At 47.7% G+C, this 18789-nt stretch overlaps 1 protein-coding gene across 7 annotated transcripts in view; it reads left to right on the top strand.

The window, feature by feature from the left end:
* The window catches only part of DAPK1 (death-associated protein kinase 1), a 212614-nt gene extending 194486 nt beyond the window's left edge, over positions 1 to 18128 (top strand). For all 7 annotated transcript variants that reach the window (XM_010836052.1, XM_010836049.1, XM_010836047.1 and 4 more), the window contains exons 21-26: positions 5015 to 5203; positions 7813 to 8010; positions 9099 to 9237; positions 10434 to 10554; positions 13498 to 13686; positions 16519 to 18128. In XM_010836052.1, the coding sequence (XP_010834354.1) occupies positions 5015 to 5203; positions 7813 to 8010; positions 9099 to 9237; positions 10434 to 10554; positions 13498 to 13686; positions 16519 to 17751 (2069 nt within the window). In that variant the 3' untranslated portion in view covers positions 17752 to 18128. The remainder of the gene's footprint in view (positions 1 to 5014; positions 5204 to 7812; positions 8011 to 9098; positions 9238 to 10433; positions 10555 to 13497; positions 13687 to 16518) is intronic.
* The last annotated feature ends 661 nt before the right edge of the window (positions 18129 to 18789 follow it).

The raw sequence follows: 18789 nt of genomic DNA, 5'->3' as shown, positions 1-18789 counted from the left end.
TATAACTCCATCTGACTTGAGGCATATTTGTGCTCACATTTTCCATTTTCCACTGTAATTCTGCTCAATTTCAGGATGTAAGATAGGTTTATACCTTCTCAGAAGCCAGTAGTTTTCCAGATTTGACCATTAAGTTCAGCCTCTGTGTGTGGACGTGCCAACGTTTGCTTAAGGTTCAAAGTGAGCTTCTCTAGCAGTTCCTGGGGTTGCCCCTAGAAGGAGCCAATTCTCACCTGCTGTGGGTAAGGTCACTCCAGTCTCAATGACTTGAGGCTGGGAGGTGCAGCGGGAGGGAGGCAGAGAGAAACAGACAAAGAGCAGAGACAAAGATGGGATCTCTACAGATCCATGATCTGGAATTTTCATTAGCCATATTAGATATGAATTTATGCTGCAGGGGGCATCCCTTGTGGCTCAGCTGGTAAAGAATCTACCTGCAATGCAAGAGAAGACCTGGGTTCGATTCTTGGGTTGGGAAGATCCCCTAGAGAAGGGAATGGCTACCTACTCCAGTATTCTGGCCTGGTGAATTCCATGGACTTTACAGTCCGTGGAGTCGAAAAGAGTTGGACACGACTGAGCAACTTTCTCACTTCACTTATGCTGCAGGAGCTCATGGGCATACTTCAGGTGACATACAGGCTCTCCAGGAGGGAAAACAGCTCTACCCTCTACCCTCACTTCTCAGAAGTCGGATCTCCATTCTTCTTCCTCTGATCAGTTCCCATGTCCGGAAGAATCCAGAAGTAGATTCTTGATAAAACACAGCTCAGGATGGCTAAAGTGAAAGAAGGAGTTATCACTCAGTCATATCCCACTCTTTGTGACCCCATGGACTGTAGCTTTCCAGGCTCCTCTGCCCATGGGATTCTCCCAGCAAGAATACTGGAGTGGGTTGCCATTTCCTTCTCCAGGGAATCTTCCCAACCCAGGGATCGAACCAGGTCTCCTGCATTGCAGGCAGATTCTTTACCATCTGAGCCACCAGGGATGCCCCTCAGGATGACTAGATTATCGGCAAATCTCACTGCATCTTGCAGCCAGAGCTTAGAGAGACATGAGTCATGGGGCTGAGTTACACAAGATTCTCTCAAGGACGACAGGTGCTCTGGACCAGATGAGTGTCCCTGACTGCGATCAGCACAGAGAAAAGTAACTCGGGGTGCAGGGATGTGAAGTCAGAGGTCAGCAGCCGGGTAAGCTGCAGCATTTTGTGTAGTATGAGGAAAGGGAAGGAGAAAAGTTGAATTAACTTCCAGCATTTGCAAATCAAGACACTTCACCTAAAAAGTTGGATATTTATTTGGTTTCTTGTAAAAAACAAAATTGGGAGCTCTGGCCACGCTGGATTCACATTTCTACCTGGAACCAGTTAGTGGCTGAGATGAGGGGCGTAGCACCATATCGAGGGGCCCAGGTTCTGCATTTTGCCCTGCTCCCACCCAGCCCCCTAACTCCAGGAGGGAGAGCTCAGGAGTAGACTCCCCACAACTGTGTCTGAAATTTCTCCCTGTGACAGAAATGACTTTTCAGCAGTGCATTGGTGTGTGTGACCCTTGGGCTAAGGTCACTCCTAGTTCATCCCAAATCTGTCTGACCAAGGCCAGGCAGCCTCCCAGAGGGCCTGGGCAAGGACGGAAGAGGCCCACCCAGCTTCGTGTCCCGGTGGCTGGTCTGCTCTGAGGGTGGCTGAAGTGTCCATATGGACAGTTCCTGGAGGTGACAAGATTCACTTGCAGCTAACTCTAGTCCTGCTGAGGCTGATTCACTCACAGCTAATTCTAGTCCTGCTGAGGCTGATAAGAGCTGGGAGGCTGTGTTTTCTGCAGGAGGCTCTGTGTCAGGCCCTTCTCCTGCCCTGCCCAGTGAGGGGCCAGCAGGCCCCCGGCTGCAGAATGCAGGCAGGAGGCAGCAGAACATGAAGCCTGGACCCCCGCAGCCCCAGACCAGGCAGCCTAACAGTCACTTTCTGACCCTCACAAAACAGAAGGGGGTCCTCAGGAAAACAGCATGGCACAGATATGAAGCACCAGGAGGGCCACCTTGGGGGGACCTGGCTTGGGGAGGGCGGCAGGCTTTGGGGGCCTTGCGTACCGTAGGAGAAGGGACGGGGCAATGTTTCTCTGTAAGGCATGAGGAAAGGCTGCTCTGGAGTATGGTCTTCAGGGAAGGAGGTCTGTTGCAGCCAGGCTCAGCTGCACCCCAGCTCTGGACACCCCTGATTTCTGCTAGAATGGTCAGGCCTTCCTCCTTTCCCTGGGACAGATGCCTGCATGAGCACATTTACGTCACTCAGGCGCCAGGAAGATTGTGGGCTTTTAGAAACTTGCCTTTTGCATTGTGCTGGAGCTAGAGGCTGAGCCATCAGCCAGGAGACAGGATAGCACGGCGTGGGGGACCGCTCATGGCACATGGCTGCCGCACACACTCCCTTTGTGCCACAGCTGTTGAACAGTGATTCTGCGGTAGGAAGGAAGCCCCTGGTGCCAGCGGAGGAGTGAATGTCCAGAAAGAGCACTGCAGAAGGCTGTTGCCTGCTTACCAGAGAGCAGAGTTTGCAGGAAGTCTGTTCTGACCTGGGTGCTAAAAGTGGCTTCTCCATCGGGGCCTTCCACTTTTTACCACTAGAGGTCAGTAGTTAGCAAAAATGCTTTCCTCGTGATTTACACTTGATCTTAGCCAAAAGGCCGAGAAGTGATTTTCCCTCGTGGTTTTATTGTTTCCCTGTAAAGTAGTTCTTTAATAATACCGTGTACAACAATGTCCTGATTTTCATCCTCCCAACAAAAACTGTCAGTGAGGTGCAGGAGTTCCTGTCATTTACCGAATCTGGTCTGTTCTTCCTCGGCAAGCCCCCAGTGCTGCTGGTGCTGCTGCTGCTGCTAAGTCGTGTCCGACTCTGTGCAACCCCATAGACGGCAGCCCACCAGGCTCCGCAGTCCCTGGGATTCTCCAGGCAAGAACACTGGAGTGGGTTGCCATTTCCTTCTCCAATGCATGAAAGTGAAAAGTCGCTGAGTCGTGTCCGACTCTTAGCGACCCCAGGGACCGTAGCCCACCAGGCTCCTCCATCCATGGGATTTTCCAGGCAAGAGTACTGGAGTGGGGTGCCATTGCCTTCTCCACGGTGCTCCTAAGACAAAACTTATTCCTGACAGTGGCCGTCCCAGACACAGGTTTTGGAGCACAGGAAAATGGACACGCCCATTCTTATGGAATTCACGTGGCTTTTCTCAGACTTGGACTAACAATCTCTAAAGAAATACACTAAAATGCCTATCTTGTTGGCCTAGAGTATTGGTCTTTACCTTTCTGTTTGCCAAGTTTCCCCCTTTTATACCAGGGCTGGGGGAAGATTGTAGGGCAGAGAACAAATATATGAATAATTCTTCCCATCTTATTGCCCCTTCTTCCTCCCTTGTACCTGATCCAGCCTTTGAGCTCCAATTTTATCCTCCTCCCCGTCAAACCTCTTGAAAACTCCTATTGTCTATGTCCTCTGTCTAGAATGTTTGGTCTTTCAACAAGGCTTATCTTTGTGTTCGGATCACCAGTTTTAAAAGTCAGGTGGCCCAGATGTGATGGCCTTGCAGAGTCTGTCGCTATCAACTCTGAAGCAAAGGCACTAACTGTGTAGTAGGATTTAGTTCACTGAGCCCCTCCCAGATGCACTCTCAGAGCCCCCACACGTGCCCACCCAAGTCCTAGCCTTCACCATACTGTTGGAGGTCTGTTGGAGAGACAAGCAAGCCAGCGAGCAGTCAGGCTGAGGACACACAGGGCTCTGCCTGTGGCCCAGGGGACCCAACTGTGTTACTCAACTGATCTCTCACAAAGTTCTACCATTATTATTCATGATAACATCTTTAAAACTGGTTCTTTTTATTTACTAAAATATATAGATTTGAAAATGAAATCTTCATGTCCTTTCCATGAATAGAAAACCAATACCACTGCTACCAGTAAATAAAAATAGGTACCGTGAACAGTGATGTGAGGAAAACCTAGCTATATACTGTTGAAAGTGAAAGTCTCCCAGTGGTCTCCAACTCTTTGCAACCCCATGGACTGTAGTCTGTCAAGCTACTCTGTCCATGGAATTCTCCAGGCCAGAATGGGTAGCCATTCCCTTCTCCAGAGGATCTTCCCACCCCAGAGATCAAACCCAGGTCTCCTGCATTGCAGGCAGTTTCCTTACCATCTGAGCCACCAGGGAAGCTCATATACTGTTACCCACTCCCTCCTTATAAAAAGGGAAGATTAGCAAGGATTGAAGACATGTAAAGACTTAATGCCACAAACTGAGACTTGCTGCTAAAGCAATTTAAAAACTTTCAAGGGGATCTTTTAAAGCAATAGCTTTCTCACTGTGTGATTCAGCATTAATTAATGCTCTGGCCTGCCACCATCTAAGATCATTTTTCATTCGATCTAACTTCTCATGTGCCAGAGTGATACTCATCTCACCTGTATCAGTCAGGCTCCTGGTGGGGGTTTAATGAAAGGTTCAAGTCACAGACACAATTCACAGGAACATAAAAGAGAGGGTGAAGCACCCAGAGGCCAGGTTAGTTACCACCCCTGGGGCAGAAAGGGCAAGAGGAAGAAGTCACAATCCTGGGAAAGCTGGAGCTCCAGGGGAGAAGCTGCTCAGGGAAGTCTAGAGTCAGAGACACAACTGGCATCAGAAAAGCAGCAGGCAGTGCAAGGGGACATGGGCATCAACCTTCTTCTCCAGTGCCTCCCATCAGCGGACCCTAACTGGAGGCAAATGGGGAGCAAGCCTGGGAGAGGCAGTCCATCAGGTCGGCCTCTCAGTGCACAGAGCAGCACAGGAAAGGATACAAGAGGTGGAGCAAACAGAATCAGCACAATGTCCCTGGGAAACGTTGCTGCCCAGCATATGCGAGGGACACACACACACACCTTGGCCTGAAGGGAGGGGGAGACAGAGGGCGGAGGCTGGGAGGGACAGGGCAGGCAAGATCTAACGTGCCTGTTCTCTGGCCCGCAGTGTCCGTGAGCATCAGCAACCTGTACCCGGGCTGTGAGAACGTGAGCGTCAGGAGCCGCAGCATGATGTTCGAGCCGGGCCTCACCAAGGGGGTGCTGGAGGTGTTCGGGGCCCCGTCCCACCATCCGCACTGTGCCACCGATGACCAGTCCACGAAGGCAATCGACATCCAGAATGCCTATTTGAACGGTATGGCTCACCCTCCCCAAACGAAAGAGTTTCCAGCAGGGAACCTGTCCCGGCGAGCATGAAGGGTAGAGAAAGGGCCAGCGTAGGAGTGACCCAGGGCTGAGGCACAGCTGGTTAATATCCCAAAAGTAAAACTAAACACAGTAGGTGCTTAACAAATGACTGTTAAGTTGTTGTTCGGTCGCTCAGTCGTGTCCGACTGTTTGCCAGCCCATGGACTGCAGCATGCCAGGCTTCCCTGTCCTTCACCTTCTCCCAGAGCTTGGCTGAAACTCATGTCCATTGAGTCTGTGATGCCATCCAACTGTCTAATCCTCTGAGCCCCATTCTCCTGCCCTCAGTACTTCCCAGCATGGGGGTCTTTTCCAATGAGTCGGCTATTGCATCAAGTGGCCGAAGTATTGGAGCTTCAGCCTCAGCATCCAGTGAGTATTCAGGATTGGTTTTCTTTAGGACTGACTGGTTTGATCTCCTTGCAGTCCAAGAGACTCTCAAGAGTCTTTTGGGTAAAAGTGAAGAGTCTTTTGGGTAAAAGTAAAGAGTCTTTTGAGTAAAAGTAAAGAGTCTTTTGGGTAAAAATAAAGAGTCTTTTGAGTAAAGAGTATGTTTACTCTTTGGAATAAATTTAAAGACTCAAATTCAAAGACTTAGAGTAAATTTTTTAAATAGACTTTACTCAACAGTCTTTTGAGTCTGTTGAGTAAATTAGTGCATTTTTTAACCTCATAAAATACAGTCCCATTAGCAGTTGGTATACCCAATTTGAAACCCAAGTGCTCTCCCCAGAGCTCCCAGGGCCCCCAGCAGGAACACAAACCTTGCTGAGACGCAGTCCATTCAGAACAGGGATAGAGCAGTTTCTCTGAGGCTGAGTTCCCTTAACTGTGAGGATTTTATGAGCTGGTGTCTATTAAAGGTCCAAGAGAGAGGAACTCAGAAGAAATTGGGGGCATCTTCATGAAAGCCCTTTTATATACTAAACCCAGTGAAAAATAGAATACTCAGGGTGTTTACCTAAAGCAGCGGTTCCTAAACTCCAACATACACACACATCCCCTGGAGCCACTGGAAACAGACTGCCAGGCCCTGCCCCTAAGTCTCTGATTCAGCCCATCTGGGGCCTTTCCTGGCAATGCTGCTACTGGGCCAGGGACCCTAAGGAAATAAAGTTCATATGCATTTTGCTCCCTTAAAAGCTGAGTGTTGTCTGAGTTCCGGGGAGCACAGCTGGCCCCGCCGCGTAGGGAGAGAAGTGTGTGCTCAGCACCCACCACCCACACCCTCACCCCGCCTCCTCCCCTGGTCTCACCCCCTTCCCGTGTCTGGCTCCCAGCACTCTGCAGGCTCAAAGGGCCAATTTCTGTGTTCCCAAAACTATTCCCACTGAGGTCTTAGCTGCCAGACTTAGAGGGTCATGCTCCCCAGGAGTGCTGGGCTCTAGAAAAACCCTGAGGATCTTCCAGAATGTCTCGACTGCAGACTTTCTGGCACAGAGTAAACACCAAGGGGAAAAATTAGGGAAAAGGAGCCTGAAATCCTATAACTTACGTGGTCCTGCCTGACTTCCCAGAGGCCATTTGGTGGATGTCACTGACCTTGTGGTGTCCAAGTGTCTGGACGATCATGAGGAGGTTCTATGATATTTATAGGAAAACCAGCCGCACCACAGCCCCTGTGTGGGAAAACAACCGCACCGCCCGCCCCCACCCCCCCACACACACACTTCCTCCCTAGCCTGACCCTTCCACTGCCTCCCCCAGTGTGGCTGGCCTCTCGGACCCAATCTCCTCGCAGTTCCTCTTACATCCTTCATGTGCCAAGCCGCTCATCAGTTATTGCATCTTACACCTGTGTACAGTGGCCATCCAAAACAGGGTGCTCCCTTAGCCGTAGAGGCGAATTTAGTCACTGTTTAACCAAAATTAAGGTCACATTTCATAGTGAAGATTCCAGTGTTGGGGGGTAGAAAACAAAGTATTTGTACACATACACCTTTCCATGTATGCTTACAGGCATGCACATACACACACGTGTAGGGGGTGTGTGTGTGTGTTTGTACCACTCTGGGGTGTTACAAGTAGATGTGATAGAGATACACATATAATAATGATACAGATATGATAATGGAAGTGTTAAGGAAAATGGAAAAGAAGATGACAGGTACAAGCAGGTTTATTGTAGTAGTAGCGTTAGTCACTCAGGCATCTCCACTTCTTTGCGACCCAATGGACTGTAGCCCACCAGGCTCCTGTGTCCATGGGATTCTCCAGGCAAGAATACTAGAGTAGGCTGCCATTTCCTTCTCCAGGAGATCTTCCTGACCCAGGGATTGAACCAAGTTCTGCATGGCAAGCAGATTCTTTACCGCCTAAGCCACCTATAGATGTATAGATACAAGGCGTGGGTATAGAAACAGACATAGACAGAAAATATAGGGATGTGTAAATATTCCATATGTAGATCTGTACTTAAGTAGATGCATAAATAAACAGATGAATGCGGTGGATGTCACTGTCCCTCTTCATAAACCCTAAAATGCTGAGAAAGATTGTGATTGAAATTTGGTGGCGTTTCACGATTGTAACCTTTCTTTTCCTTTTTCTCTGTAGGCATTGGTGACTTCAGCGTGTGGGAGTTCTCTGGAAATCCTGTCTACTTCTGCTGTTATGACTATTTTGCTGCAAACGATCCCACGTCCATCCATGTCATCGTTTTCAGTCTAGAAGAACCCTATGAGATTCAGCTGAATCAAGTGATTTTCTGGCTTAGTTTCCTGAAGTCTCTTGTCCCAGTGGAAGAACCGATAGGTGAGCCGCGACACCAGGGGGTGGATGGCCCTTCCTCCTGACCTTGCTTCCCGCTCACACCCAGATCCGACAGCTTGTGGCCAGCAAGCCACCCTTATTCCTCCCTCCTATCAGGAGATTTCCACTCGGGAAGCTTCCTAAGGCTCAGCTGTTGGTTTTGTTCTGCAAGGAGTTGTTTCATGACTGCATATTTCTGCCACAAAGACTCAGTTCTGAACAATTCCTTGAGAGTCATTTCTCACTTTCTTTCTGTATTTCTGAGCTGTGGTCATTTCTGTTAGGTGCAAAGTGGGACACCTCATCTGACAGCTGCTGTGCCTTTACCTAATGGGCACGTAATTAATAAACAGAACAAGCTCCCCTTCATCCATCAAAAATGAAAGAAAGGGAACCATGTTAACTGAATGTAGTATCTTAGCCTTACTCCTAGAGGAAAAGACAGCGTGGACAGACTTATTTTGTTCTTTTCAGACAAAAAAAAGAGGCAGCCTTCCCTGGTGAAATGTAAAACTCAGCAGTCAATTCTTTTCCTGAAAAACATATAACAGCAAAATAAATTGGGCTAATTCCCTTCAGGGTACCTCCACTTTTGTCCCCTCCTTTCTCATGTTTTCATTTTAAACACTGCCATAAGTGAGAGGCTCTCTGCTGATGTGAACTGCAGGAGTTTCCCTTCTGAGCCATTTCTGTGCTGTGCTGCATTCAGCAGCTGGCTCTGGTCTTGGAAAGGGCATCCCCCAGCCAGAGGTTAGATCTCCCCTCACCATGCAAACAAGGCCTACTTGGAGGAAGATCTGAGAAGCTGCAACATGTTCTGTGGTCGCTTCTGGTCTACTTCTGAGCAGCCTTCCTTGAGGCCCAGAAAATAGGCTCATTCCATCTTTGGCCAGGCCTAGACCTTCTAGTGACCTTGTAGGTCACTCCGATCAGCAGGCATAGGTTTGCAAGTCTGCAGACAAAATGTACCAGTCTCGTCCACCTAGCAAGGCGGCCCAGACCTGAGGCCGAGCACCCCACCTCACCTCGGCAGGGTGGAGGTTTGCTCTCCACACCTGGCAGGCATGAAATGGCTCACTTTCTGCCCTCAGCCTTTGGCGGCAAGCTGAAGAACCCACTCCGAGTTGTCCTGGTGGCCACCCATGCCGACATCGTGAACCTTCCTCGTTCAGCTGGAGGCGAGTTTGGATATGACAAAGACACCTCGTTGCTGAAAGAGATCAGGAACAGGTAAGGTGGCTGCTGTATCTTCAGGCAATGCAGCCGAAATCAGGTGACCCAGAGGGAGGAATGAAAGCCCTGAAAGGTCTCTTTGGCTGGGCTGAAATTTTTATTGTATGTTTCATTGTTACCAAAGCCACCAGTACACATAATAACAAATGAAACAGAAGTAAAAGGCACAGGATAAAAATCAGCAGCCTTGGAGTACCACTGCTCAGAGGTAACTCTTTTTAGCTGTTTTGTGCATTTTTTTTTTCAGCTTTACTGAGATATAATTGACAAGTGATATTGTAAGCTATTTAAACTATACAAAGTGGTGATTCAATATATATATATACACAATGTGAAAGGATTCTCTCCATCTCATTAATTAACATATCAGTCACCTCGCATATTTCTCTTTTTTGTGTATGAGGACATCAATCAGTATTTCTTAGAATATAAGTTGCAACCTGCTAGTGGATCATAAACTTCATTTCAGAGGCCTGCAGTAGAATATAGGTAAGAGGAACATGATAGAAAATATCAGAGTGCATTTTATGTCCAGTATTCTTGGAAAATTTTTTTGTTTCACTGAGGAATATGGATGTGCTTAGAATCACAGCGTAGAAGTATCTATTTTTACTTAGTGTCTATCCCCCCCCAAAATTTTGAACCTAAAGCTCTACTTAATATGCTAGTAATTTGAATTCTTGGTTTATCAACTCACACTTACCTATTATCTTCCTGATATGAAAAATAAGGCTTCTACTCATACTCTTTTTTTGAACCTTTTATTTTGTATTGGAGTGTAGCCGATTAACAATGTTGTTACGGTTTCTGGTGACCTACTAGTTAATACTTTAGGTCTAAGGTGTTGTTTCATGCTCATCCCTCTTTCTCACTCCATCAGCTTCCACAGCATCTCTTCTCCTGCCTGGTCAAGTGAGTTCATTAGGCCTCCCCTTCCTGTGTCGGGGGAAGCTGTGTTCCCCAGTTTTGTGGAACCTGGCACCTGTCTGCACCCGGAGCAGGCGGTGTCCCCAGGCCTCCACACCAGGGCAACATTACAGAGGCCAGCCAACAGCAGGTGTGAGTGTGTCTCTGCAAGGCCACCAGCCCTTCCTTGCCCCCCACCAGCTCTTTGGACCAGCAGCAGCCTGGCCTTCTGTGGAAACAGCTGGGGAGACTGCGTCCCTCTCAGGAGGCCACTGCTCTTCCCTTAGGTTTGGGAACGATCTTCACATTTCAAATAAGCTCTTTGTTCTGGATGCCGGGGCTTCTGGGTCTAAGGACATGAAGGTGCTTCGAAATCACCTGCAAGAAATACGGAGCCAGATTGTTTCGGTGAGTATACCTGGGGACGGCTGGACCCAACCTTCAGCCGGACCAGCCAGTGGCCAGGGATTTGGACCTCTTTGTGCCTCTTTGTGCCTCTTTGTATGGTTCTCGTATTTGGTCTGGTTTTCAGGGAACCCAGTACAAGGTGTCTACATGGCCACGTTTTTATCCTGTTGTTCTAGGGTGAGCAAGAGTAGAGAAATGAGGAGATGGCCTCGAGATGAAGAGTTGTTATGGGCAAGACAGACTACCTTAGAGTGTATGAAATTCTGAGTTTTAGTGGTTTGTTTAAGAGTAAAATTGCTTCCTAAAAATTACAAAAGCAATTCAAAAGTGAGTAAACATATTGTGAAATATTTGGGAAATGCAGAAAAGTGGAAAAAGAGTCACCAACAAAATTCACTGAAGAAATAATAGATGACCAAATGGAATGAGATGGTGTTCTTAGATGGCAAGATCTTAGGAAGTGTTTCATTTTCCCAAGTTATGTAAACTTTGTACAGTTCTCATTAGGATCTGAATGGGATTGAGGACATGGGGTTTTTGTCTTAACATTTCAATAGAAGAATAAGTGAACACAAAGGCTCTGCAATCAGTAAATAAATGGAATAGATTAGTGAGGGCAGAAATAGTTCAGAACATCTGCAGAAATTTAATAGAAAACAGAGATGTTATTTAACTTTAATGGGGAAATTTAATAAGTGACCTGGCACAACTGGCTATTTGCCTGGAAGGAAATAAGGTTGAACTCCTACTCACTACGCAGCCCCAAAATAAACTGTAGGTAGATTAAAGCTTTTAAATGTAAAAAGCAGTATCTTGAATAGAAATGCAAGAGAATTTATTTTTAAAATACCTCGAGAGTGTTCGAGAAACCTTTTAAACCAAGACAGAGAACCTCAGAAGTTTTCAAAGAAAATACACCAATAGTTTGTTCAAATACATTGGACAACATAAAAGTTTAAAAAGTTTTTTCTGGCAAATAAATTCCATAAATGAAGTTAAAAGGTGACATGGATTGGGGAAAAAAATATTCTCAATGCTTCTGGCATATGAAAGATTACTATCCATAATATTCAAAAAGCTATCTGAAATGAGCAAATGTTCTAATGGAAAACGCTAAAAAAAGAAAAAAAAAGTGCTCCAGGGACTGTTTTTTTGTCTAAGCTCCAGTGTAACAAGGATACGGCTCTTACCCCCCTGCCTGGTAGAGGCCCTCTTCAGTTATAATTTACTGTTTACCTGATGGAAGTGACCTGTTTACAACACCAGGCTCCAGTTCCAGATGTGCTTTAGGAATTTTCAGGAACTCTCTCCTCTCTCGTGAAGCCTGACCCCGACTTTCTGAAAGGGGCTGCACTACAGCACTCAGTGGGCAGGGAGTAAGCCTGGAGGGCCTCAGAGAACCTGGTCACAGAACCCCGTGGGTGGCGATCAGAAACAATGGTCTGTAAAGGGCTCAGTGCCTGCCCACCAGGTGGGACAAGGGCCTGTGTTCCCTGCAGCGTTTTGAGCTGAGGTGTGGCATATATCTGCTCCACGTCCCTGTACCCCATAGCTCCTGAAATCGGGCAGATGGAACTCACCAAACCCACTGCTTTTAGCCCTGGGAATGTTGTTGAATTTAGGGGGCATAAAAATGTGATTGAAAAAGGGACTGCCCAACAAATGATGCAGTGCAGTGTATGGCTTGTTCAGTTCAGTTCAGTTCAGTTCAGTCGCTCAGTCGTGTCCGACTCTTTGCAACCCCATGAATTGCAGCACGCCAGGCCTCCCTGTCCATCACCAACTCCCGGAGTTCACTCAGACTCACGTCCATAGAGTCAGTGATGCCATCCAGCCATCTCATCCTCTGTCGTCCCCTTCTTCTCCTGCCCCCAGTCCCTCCCAGCATCAGAGTCTTTTCCAATGAGTCAACTCTTCGCATGAGGTGGCCAAAGGACTGGAGTTTCAGCTTTAGCATCATTCCTTCCAAAGAAATCCCAGGGCTGATCTCCTTCAGAATGGACTGGTTGGATCTCCTTGCAGTCCAAGGGACTCTCAAGAGTCTTCTCCAACACCACAGTTCAAAAGCATAGGTTTAATTAGGAAGATGTGTTGATTATATGAGTCTGTAACACAGACTGATTTATTTAACCAAGTTAAGAGATGAAAAGCTCATTACAAGCCAATTACCCAGAATTAATCAAATTGGCTCTACTGGTAAAGACCCACCTGCCAATGTAGGAGACATAACAGACACAGGTTCGATCCCTGGGTTGGGAAGATCCCCTGGAGGTGGGCACACAACCCACTCCAGTATTCTTGCCTGGAGAATCCCATGGACAGAGGAGCCTGACAGGCTTCAGTTCATAGGGTCACAGAGAGTCAGACACGACTGAAGTGACTTAGCACACATGTACATCTCAACAGTAATCCTCAACGATACCTAATTTACTGGTAAAAACCCATCTAATGTTGATATAATGATACTTAACTCTCTTTTCCTGTCTCTTTGTTCATAAAGTGGTCACCCCCTGGCTGAAACCCTCACTACAAGGGGGTGGGGGGACATCAGAAGTTGGTGCACCTTAGGTCATGGAGTCCACAGTTCCAGAACCATTATTGCAAAGCCTCACCATCTGTCTAACATGAACAGAAGTGAAAGCCTCTGTAAACTTGTAGATTTGTGAAATAGATTCTGCTTAAAGGCAGTCTGAAAAAAGAACTGCCCCAGGCACCTAACACAGTGCTTTTTGCATATAGTAGTTATTCAATGTTTGTTAAATAAAGCTATTAGTGTTGTTCAAATTTAAAAAAAAAGACCTGCCCCAGTACTTAGCCAAAAAAGCATGAGTGCACCCAAATAATTCCATGCAGCAGTGCAGATGTGAGCAGCGTCATTTTTAGTCCCAGCTGCCCCTGAGTCCCCACAGCAGAACATTGACCTGCCCATCCTGCATGTTCTAGGTCTGCCCTCCAATGACTCACCTATGTGAAAAGATCATCTCCACTTTGCCCTCCTGGAGGAAGCTCAATGGCCCCAACCAGCTGATGTCACTGCAGCAGTTCGTGTACGACGTACAGGACCAGTTGAACCCCCTGGCCAGCGAGGCAGACCTCCGGCACATCGCCCAGCAGCTCCACAGTGCTGGCGAGGTGAGCGCTCCAGCCTGGCAGGGATCTGGGAGGAGCCCCCCGGGATGCACTTCCAGCATCTGAAGGTGGGATGAGCTGGAGGGGCAGAGTGGCAACTGCGCACTGCCCCTGATGCCTCACAGGAGGGCTGGAGTGATTTCCTGAACTGTGATCCTCTGCTCTCCTGTCCACCTTAAAAGGGCTGTTTATTTGTTGTTGTCTTTTTTTTTTTTTTTTCCGCTTTGCTTTAGTTGGTTGATTTTCTGGCTTCTCTAAGCTTGAGGGCAGAATTCCCACTACCCTGGGTGACTGGGCCTCTCCTCCCTCTCCCCATAGCACCTGGTGCTTAGCTGTGATTCCTGCAGCTCGGATGACTGCTCTCCATGAGGCGTGTCAGCTACACACAGACCTAGTGGGTTCACAGACAGTCAAGAAATGGCAGTGATGTATCCTCAGGGAGATGACATCTGGAGACACTAAGATGTGCCAAGCGGTGGTCCCCAGAGATGATCAAGAAATAGAAATCTCTGTTTCTGGTTGTGTTACATTCAGCACTGGGATGTAGTTTGGGAAGTCTGTTCTAATTGCTTCATATGCTGCCTGTCCCTCTAAAGGGGGCATAGCCTTCACATGCTTCCATCTTGTGAAATCAGGAAACAGTATAAGCTAGTCTGGAACAAGAAGAACAGTTCTGAACATGAAAACCCAGAAGCAGTTCAGAGAATCTTACAAACAAGAAGTTTGCCTCCCCATTCTCAGGGGCCACTTTGGGCCCTTGGCCATGGATCATATAGGCTTGAAATTCTGATTAAATCAAGAAGCCAGTGATCCTAAAAACCTAGAGCCTCAGGCAATGATTGTGTCAGTCTTTGAATCCCCATGAAACCACAGGCTAAATCCACTAGCCCCTCCAGCAGTACTTTAAATGATTGCCTCCAAGGATGGGAAAAACGAAGGACCAAAGCTCACCTTATAGTGCTAGATATAAACGTATGTATTTTAACCACAATAATAAGCTCACTCTTTTTAATAACGTATTCTCTTGCCTTCTGGCATTTGACCAGCAACTTTCTAGCTGGTCAATTCAGCAATTCTTCTCTCCTTGCTCTTGAGACTTTAATAAGTAAATGAAGGTAAAAAGAAAAGAAGGGAAATCTGAATCAGGATGCCCTACTCTGGCTGCCAGCCCCTCTCCAGTACTGTGCTGCTCTCTAGAAAATAATCTAAGGTTCTTACTCAGATTTCATCAGTTGTTCTGTCTTTTTCTGGCTCAGGATCGCACATTGCACTCAGTCATCTGTCTCCTTAGTCGCTATCAATAAGGCACAGTGTATCTGTCTGTCTTCGGTGACCCTGAGGAGATAGTTATGTCTAGGACTAAACTGCAGACAGTATTCTACCAAAGTGAAAGTGAAAGTCGCTCAGTTGTATCCAACTTTTTGCAACCCCATGGATAGTCCACAGAATTCTCTAGGTCAGAATACTGAAGTGGGTAGCCTATCCCTTCTCCAGGGGATCTTCCCAACCCAGGACTTGAACCAGGGTCTCCTGTATTGCGGGCAGATTCTTTACCAACTGAGGAATCAGGGAAGCCCATTCTACCAAATGCCTTATTAAAAACTAAAAGACACTGTTCTGCATTCCAGAAATGTCTCAAGTTTGAACAGAGGGCATCTCAAAGACTTAAGACTACAGGGAGAAAAGTGGGGGCTTCCCTGGTGGCTCAGATGGTAAAGAATCTGCCTGCATCCCAGGAGACCTGGATTTGATCCCTGGGTCAGGAAGATCCCCTGGAGAAGGGAATGGCTACCCACTCCAGTATTTTTGCCTGGAGAATTACAAGGACAGAGGATATAGTCTATGACATTGCAAAGAGTTGGACATCACTGAGTAACTAACACTTTCTTTCACTTTTCATGGGGAGAAAAGTATTCCCAGTGCAAACAGGTCTCAGCCTCCATGCGAGATCACTGATCTTTGTAGAACTAACCAAGGACAGAAGAAAGTTGCTTCTGTTTGTGTGTGTGTGTGTCATTTTGTTTTCTAACTTCTGCTTTTTAAAGAAATGAGTATGACAGGAAAAGCTGAAGTCCCCTTTGGCCATCACCTCTCGTCTCATTCCTCCCTTTCCCCTCCAGCCCCAACCACTATGGTAGCATATCTTTCCAGAACAGTCTAATATAACATTCTTTATCTTTTTTGAAAAATTTCAAGCCTTCAGAGAAGTTGCAAGAACAGTAGGATGTATCCTCATATCCTCCAAACCTAATTTAACTAGCTGTTTACGCTTTGCTAAATTTGCTTTGTCTCTCTTCTGTTTATTTATTTGCTTTGCAAACATCATGACCTTTCACCTCTAAATAATTTAGCTAGCATCTGCTAAGGAGGACATTCTCCCACATAACCATAATATAATTGATTATCATATCCTGGAAGCACAACGTTGATATAATACTATGGTTGAATTTATAGTCCTCTTTCAAGTATTTGCCACTTGTCCCAGTATTTTCTTTTACAGCTAATTTTATTCATTTGTGTATTTATTTTGGGATTCAGAATCCAGCCAAAAATCACCCATTGTATTTGGCTTCTGTCTCTCCCTCTCTTATTGCATTGGCCTTTTATAATAAGAGTCAAAGGTAGTCTTTTCAGAATCTCCCTTATGACATTGCCAAGCTGGTATTTCTTGGCTGAGAATTGATTTTGAGACCCCTCCATATGAATGTCCTGGGTCCTTCCTTATGGCATCTGCACAGATTTCATCCCTGCTCAGGCCCCTTAGTGGTTTGAGCAGCTGGGTTATCTGGCCCTCTATGTTCCTAATGCATGACTTCCCCTTGTCCCCTTGGACAGATCAACATCATGCAGAGCGAGACCGTCCAGGACGTGCTGCTCCTGGATCCCCGCTGGCTGTGCACCAACGTTCTGGGGAAGCTGCTCTCTGTGGAGACCCCACGGGCCCTGCACCATTACCGCGGCCGCTACACCATGGAGGACGTCCAGCGCCTGGTGCCCGACAGTGACGTGGAGGAGCTGCTGCAGATCCTGGATGCCATGGACATCTGTGCACGGGACCTGAGCAGCGGGACCATGGTGGACATCCCCGCCCTGATCAAGACTGACAGCCTGCACCGCTCCTGGACGGACGAGGAGGACGAGGCGCGGGTCTACGGCGGCGTGCGCGTCGTCCCGGTGGAGCACCTCACCCCCTTCCCATGTGGCATCTTCCACAAGGTGCAGGTGAACCTGTGCCGGTGGATCCACCAGCAGAGCACCGAGGGGGACGCGGACATTCGCCTGTGGGTGAACGGCTGCAAGATCGCCAATCGCGGGGCCGAGCTGCTGGTGCTCCTGGTCAACCACGGCCAGGGTATTGAGGTCCAGGTGCGTGGACTGGAGACGGAGAAGATCAAGTGCTGCTTCCTGCTGGACTCCGTGTGCAGCACCATCGAGAACGTCATGGCCACCACGCTGCCCGGGCTGCTGACGGTGAAGCACTACCTGAGCCCCCAGCAGCTACGAGAGCACCACGAGCCCGTCATGATCTACCAGCCACGGGACTTCTTCCGGGCGCAGACTCTCAAGGAGACCTCACTGACCAACACCATGGGCGGGTACAAGGAGAGCTTTAGCAGTATCATGTGCTTCGGCTGTCACGACGTCTACTCGCAGGCCAGCCTCGGCATGGACATCCACGCGTCAGATCTGAACCTCCTGACCCGGAGGAAACTCAGTCGCCTGCTGGACCCGCCCGACCCCATGGGGAAGGACTGGTGCCTCCTTGCCATGAACTTGGGCCTCCCCGACCTTGTGGCCAAGTACAACACCAATAACGGGTCTCCCAAGGAGTTCCTCCCGAGCCCAGTCCACGCCCTGCTCCGGGAATGGACTTCCTACCCCGAGAGCACTGTCGGCATTCTCATGTCCAAACTGCGGGAGCTGGGGCGTCGGGACGCAGCGGACTTCCTGCTGAAGGCGTCCTCTGTGTTCAAAATCAACCTCGACGGCAACGGCCAGGAGGCCTACGCCTCAAGCTGCAACAGTGGCACATCTTACAATTCCATTAGCTCGGTCGTGTCCCGGTGAGGGCAGCCTTTGGCTTGGGCAGGGTCTCTTCCAACTGCAGGGGCAAGGGGGACACAGCCCATCTTTCCCACCAGAGATTCCGGCGCGTTCCTTCCTACGCCCACATCCTGAAGGACGCCCCCTCCCTCCCCGCCTCGCCTATTTCTCTGCGCTACCTCCCTCCTCTCACACATTCCCTGATGTGTGAATGAATGGTCTTTCTAGTTCAAGAGCAGACCCTATCCTTTAAACCTTTGGCCATTTGAAAAGCTAGCCACCCTCCACCTCTCATCCTCTAGTACCTTGCTTCTTAATGATAATTTTATTGGAATTCCTAACTTTTCAATGAAATTTTTTTAAACTGTTATATTAAATGTCCTTTAAAAAAAAAAAGCGCACATTTATCCAAGATGTGTATTTCTTATACTCTTTTCTTTGTTATATCATGTCCTCAGCTTATCTCTTTTATATTTGTAGGAAAAACTCCCATGTAAGGAATCCCACTGTATGATTTATAAACAGACAATATGTGAGTGCCTTTTGCAGAAGAGGGTGTGTTTGAAATCATCCAAGTCAGCCCGAAGCTGTTGAGAAAGAAACACTCCCTCTCTGTCTCTTGCTGTATGCTGATCATCGCCAGAGGTGCTTCACCCGAGGGTTTTTGGTTGTTTTTTGTTTTTTTTTTTTTGGAAACTTGTGTTTCCTTTGGCAAGGAAAGGGGAGAAAGAAACCTCCTCTAGAGCAATTTCATGGCCAGTGTTGTTACTGCAAGACATGTTCGTGTTTGCTTCTGTTTCATCGTCAGTGTGAACGTTCACGTGGAACCTGCAGGCTGTCATGCTTCTTCATCCCCTGTCGTCTCAGGTAGAAGGTTGACACGGTCATAGGGAGCCAAGACCTGTGTGAGAATTCAGAAGACCCCAACTCATGATTTGTGGCAGTTCGTTGTCATTGTGCATAGCAGATGGTTCTCCACATTTAGATCCTGGTTTGAAAACTTCCTGTACTTGAAGTCGCAAAAAGAAAATAAAGGAAGCAAGTTTTCTTGCAGTGATTTTG

The sequence above is a fragment of the Bison bison genome, unplaced genomic scaffold (genome assembly GCF_000754665.1).
Source record: "Bison bison bison isolate TAMUID 2011002044 unplaced genomic scaffold, Bison_UMD1.0 scf7180017864057, whole genome shotgun sequence".
NCBI lineage: Eukaryota > Metazoa > Chordata > Mammalia > Artiodactyla > Bovidae > Bison > Bison bison.
Note: the sequence above shows the minus strand (reverse complement) of the source record. Positions and strands in the feature narration are given on the sequence as shown.